The sequence below is a fragment of the Talpa europaea genome (assembly GCF_964194135.1).
Source record: "Talpa europaea genome assembly, chromosome: 15".
In the NCBI taxonomy this organism is placed as follows: Eukaryota; Metazoa; Chordata; class Mammalia; order Eulipotyphla; family Talpidae; genus Talpa; species Talpa europaea.
In genome coordinates, this window is record NC_140083.1 from 71,760,487 (window position 1) to 71,764,616 (window position 4,130).

Genomic DNA, 4,130 nt, shown 5'->3' on the forward strand with positions numbered 1-4,130 from the left:
GTTTTGAGAAGGAACCTTCCTGGAAGCTAGAGAGAGTCAGGGGGTCAGAGTGGAGAGGCCTAAATGTAGACCAAAGACTGACACCTGTTGTGCTGGAACACACCTGGACGAATCCACGGGTCCCTTTGGTCCAAGAATGACCCCTGATGTCCTCCAAATGGCCAAGTTTATGTACTTTCTCTAATTCCATCCAGGGTTAAAGATGAGTAATGTATTTTGAGGTTGTGCACTAAAGGGTCGACCGAGGGATGCAGGATGACCAGCAGGTGTTACCGGGCACTGGAAGGAACAGCAAGGTGAGCACTGATTCAGTCCTCCAGCTTCTGCTGGAGTTACCACGTGGCCAAAAGCTAAGACAGATGCCTGTCCTAGGGCAAAGGACACTACAGAAAGAAACAAGACCCAGGTATGCCCGGCTTCCATCCTGTTGACCTCTCTGTTCTTAGCAGCATCACAAGCCCCAGACATGTAAAATCAGAGTCTTGAGGGAAGGTCAGATGGAAATCACATCCAGTGACAGAAGATGGTCACGAATGGGTGGCACCATTAGAATTTCTAAAATGTCATTTAGATGGATAAACCTTGAATGCTGCAGGGATCGAGCAACAAGGCTGACAGTTCAGGCATTTGGTCCTGGATGCCATCCACTGGGTATAGGGGAGGGAGTCAGGATGTCAACTGGTGCTAGGGTGAGAACAGTAGAGAATGAGAAGGAAGCCTAAGGGATTGTTTGCTCAGCGCCATCCTTCTCGGGCAAGCCCTGCCTGTGTCAATCAAACCTCAGTGAGCATCCTTTTCTCTGCATACACCCGATGTGGAGTGGGAAGGTAGCTGGGTCTCCGTTCCCGGGTGGCCTCAGATAATTCAGGCTTGCCAAGTCCATTGTCAGCTGCCTTCAGATCCGGTGCAGGTTGCCCACAAGTGACATGGGTATACTGACCTTGTTCCTCCTGCTCTGTCTCCCGGTGGTAGAAGTAGTTGAAGTTGGAGACGATGACGGGCACCGGCAGGGCGATGGTGAGGACCCCCGCGATGGCGCACAGCGAGCCCACGATCTTGCCCCCCACTGTCATGGGGTACATGTCTCCATAACCTACCGTGGTCATTGTAACCACTGCCCACCAGAAGGCATCTGGGATGCTAGGAAAGAGTGACTCGTCATCATCAGCCTCTGCAAAGTAGACGGCGCTGGAGAAGAGGATGACCCCGATGAAGAGGAAGAAGATGAGCAGGCCCAGCTCGCGCATGGAAGCCTGCAAGGTCTTGCCCAGGATCTGCAGCCCCTTGGAGTGGCGGGAGAGCTTGAAGATGCGGAACACGCGCACCAGACGGATCACTCTGAGGATGGCCAGCGACATGGCCTGCTGCCCGTTCTGGCCGCCCCCTCCACTGGCTGACTGCTGCTCCTGCTGCTGCACCAGCTCGGTGCCCAGGGTGATGAAGTAAGGGAAGATAGCCACCAAGTCAATGATGTTCATGATGTTTCGGAAGAAGGCCGGTTTGCTGGGGCAGGCGGAGAAGCGCACTAGGAGTTCAAAAGTGAACCAAACAATGCACAGAGTCTCCACCAAAAAGAAGGGGTCAGTAAAGAAGGAGCCCCCAAGAGTGCTTAGTGAGGATGAGCCCCCAGCTACCATTCCTCCAGAGGAGACGCCGGGATGAAAAGTGTAGGGATCATCTTCGTCTTCCTCTTCCTCCTGACTCCCCCTGGAAATCGGGGAGACCCTGCTCGCACCATCACCATTGCTTCCTCCCCGACCGTCAGCGCGGAACTGGGGAAGGGTCTCCAGACAAAAGATGACGATGGAGATGAGAATGACCAACACGGAGACGATGGCGATGCCCCTGGCCGGTCCGGAGCTCTCGGGGTACTCGAAGAGGAGCCAGACCTGGCGCTGGAAGGGCTGGGAGGGCAGCGGCTTCTCGTCCTCGCCACCTTCGGGGAGGCAGCCCTCGTCCTCCCGGAAGGCTGCCAGGGCCTCCTCCCCGAGCTGGTAGAAGCGGATCTCTTCCAGGAAGATGTCCAGGGGCACGTTGACCGGCCTCCGCAGCCGCCCCCCCGACTGGTAGTAGTACAGGATGGCGTCGAAGCTGGGCCGGTTGCGGTCGAAGAAGTACTCGTTGCGCAGGGGGTCGAAGAAGCGGACGCGGCGGCCCGGGTCCCCCAGCAGCGTGTCGGGGAACAGCGACAGGGTGCGCAACTGAGTCTCAAAGCGCAGCCCGGAGATATTGATCACCAGCCTCTCGCTACTACAGCAGCCCCCGCCCCCACCGGCCTCCGGGAAGTCTCCCGCATCCTGTTGCTCCCCCTCCGGCCCCCGGACCTCCCCCGGCGCCGCCAGCGTGAGGGATTTCTCCGATCGCATGTCCCCCCGGCGGTGCGCCCTCGCCACTAGGACGGCGCCCACGGCACCAGCCCCGGAGCGCGGCACGGTTCCCCTGCGCCCGGCGGCGCCCTCTTTTTAGGGTGGGGCTCGCGATCCTCGGAGCTCGCGGTCTGCCCTAGGGGTGGGGTCCGTGAGCCCTGAAGCTCTGCTTGCAGCGAAGCTAGGTCTTGGGGAGGTGACCTGCCGGCAGCGGATTTGGCTCCGCGCGCCCAGTTAACCGCGCTTGGGGCGAGAGCTTCCTGGGATACCTGGAACCGCAAACCGGCCCGTGTGAAACTGGATGCCCGAAAAGACGCGTGGCTTCGCCCCCCGCCGTGCCTGAGCCTGGGCTCCCGGGCGCGGGGTCCGCCCTCCACACCGGTTGGCGCTTCCCAGCGCCCACTGCGCTGCCCGCACGGCTCAGGACCCCCGGCTGCCGCTGGTGCCGCGGCGCCAGATGCGCCTCCCTCCCGCTCGGCGAGGGCTCCTGGCGGGGCTCGGCCTCCGCCCTGCGTCCACCGCGGGGAGCGTCTGGCCAAGGTCGCCGGTCCCGCCGCCACCTCCTCCCGAGGAGCCTCGCCGCAGGCCTCGGAGAGGGCCCTGGGGCTGCCCCGCAGCCGGGGCGCGGGAACCCACCTCCCCACCGCTCGAGCCTGCACTGCAGCGGCCGCAGCTGCAGCGGCTCGGCTCCCGGCTCTGCCCTTCCTTCCCAACACACTCTCCAAGTGACGTGGCAGGCCCCGCCTGCTGCCCCCTCCCACCCCACCCCCACATCACACCCCTCGCCCCGCCAGGGGCTGCGGCGACCAGGGCGCCTTGGAATTAGACACACACTCGCCTCCCCGGGAGTCTTTCCCGCGCTCTCCTGGCACGCCTCTCCCTTTCACACATGCACACTCAGGGCCCCCCTCCAAAGAAGCAGCAGTACCCTCATACCACACCCCCACGCCACCCCCGCAATCAGCTTTTCCCATTTCGGTTTACGGAGGAGTTGACCTGCGCAGTGCATTTCATCAATAAGAAAACACACCCCGCCCGGGACACAGCCCAGATCATTGTGCCTGCGCTCCCCCAGACGTTTAATAATAAATAAATCAATCCTAGTTTATCCCTCTGTGTTTACGAAAACCTATTCACCAGGCTTCTCCAATCTTTACTTTAAAAAAAAAAAAAAAGAGGAGATATTTTTGAGATGTCTTAGGAGCTTCCAATTTAAACGGTGCTGCCCCCATGCAAGTCCCCAGAGAATTCCATACCTCTCCTTGCAAGCCTGGGAGGGCGAGGCTGCTCTCTCCTGAAGTGTGAAATGATGGCAGCACGAAGCACTGGAAAGCTCTCTTCCACTTCCCATCAGAAGTGTTCCCGGGGAGACCTAAGAACTTAAGGCAGAAGCCTCCGTGAAGATGGAGGCGTCTCAGAGGAGCAGCCCAGTCCCTGGAATTCGTTCGCTCCCAGCCTCCCTGGGAATGCATCCCGAGAGTCTGTTATTACACAGACCACTCCAAAGGGTGAGGGAAAGGGGTGTGGAAATATGTGTTAATAAAAATAATAGCTGCATTTGGTGATAGAAGCCAGCCGCATTCCAGGTGCCTTACCTGTACTGTCTCCTTCAGTCCTCACAACCAGATGAGAAAGATGCCCTCTCCTGCCAGGTGATGTGACAAGGAGATGTGCCTGGCAGTATTTGGGTGGCAGCCAAAATTTGTAGATAGGGACTCTCCCTAACATGCCAGAAGGGGAGAGGTAAGGTTGGTTTTCCATCCA

The 4,130-nt window shown here is 59.2% G+C and overlaps 1 protein-coding gene across 1 annotated transcript; it reads right to left on the reverse strand.

Annotated features, from left to right (window-relative positions):
• Positions 1 to 773: 773 nt before the first annotated feature.
• KCNA6 (potassium voltage-gated channel subfamily A member 6) lies at positions 774 to 2,366 on the reverse strand (the record flags this gene model as incomplete). The annotated part of the gene is made up of 1 exon (XM_084254782.1): positions 774 to 2,366. The coding sequence occupies one exon, from the start codon at positions 2,364 to 2,366 to the stop codon at positions 774 to 776; it is 1,593 nt and encodes a 530-aa protein (XP_084110908.1).
• Positions 2,367 to 4,130: the final 1,764 nt, after the last annotated feature.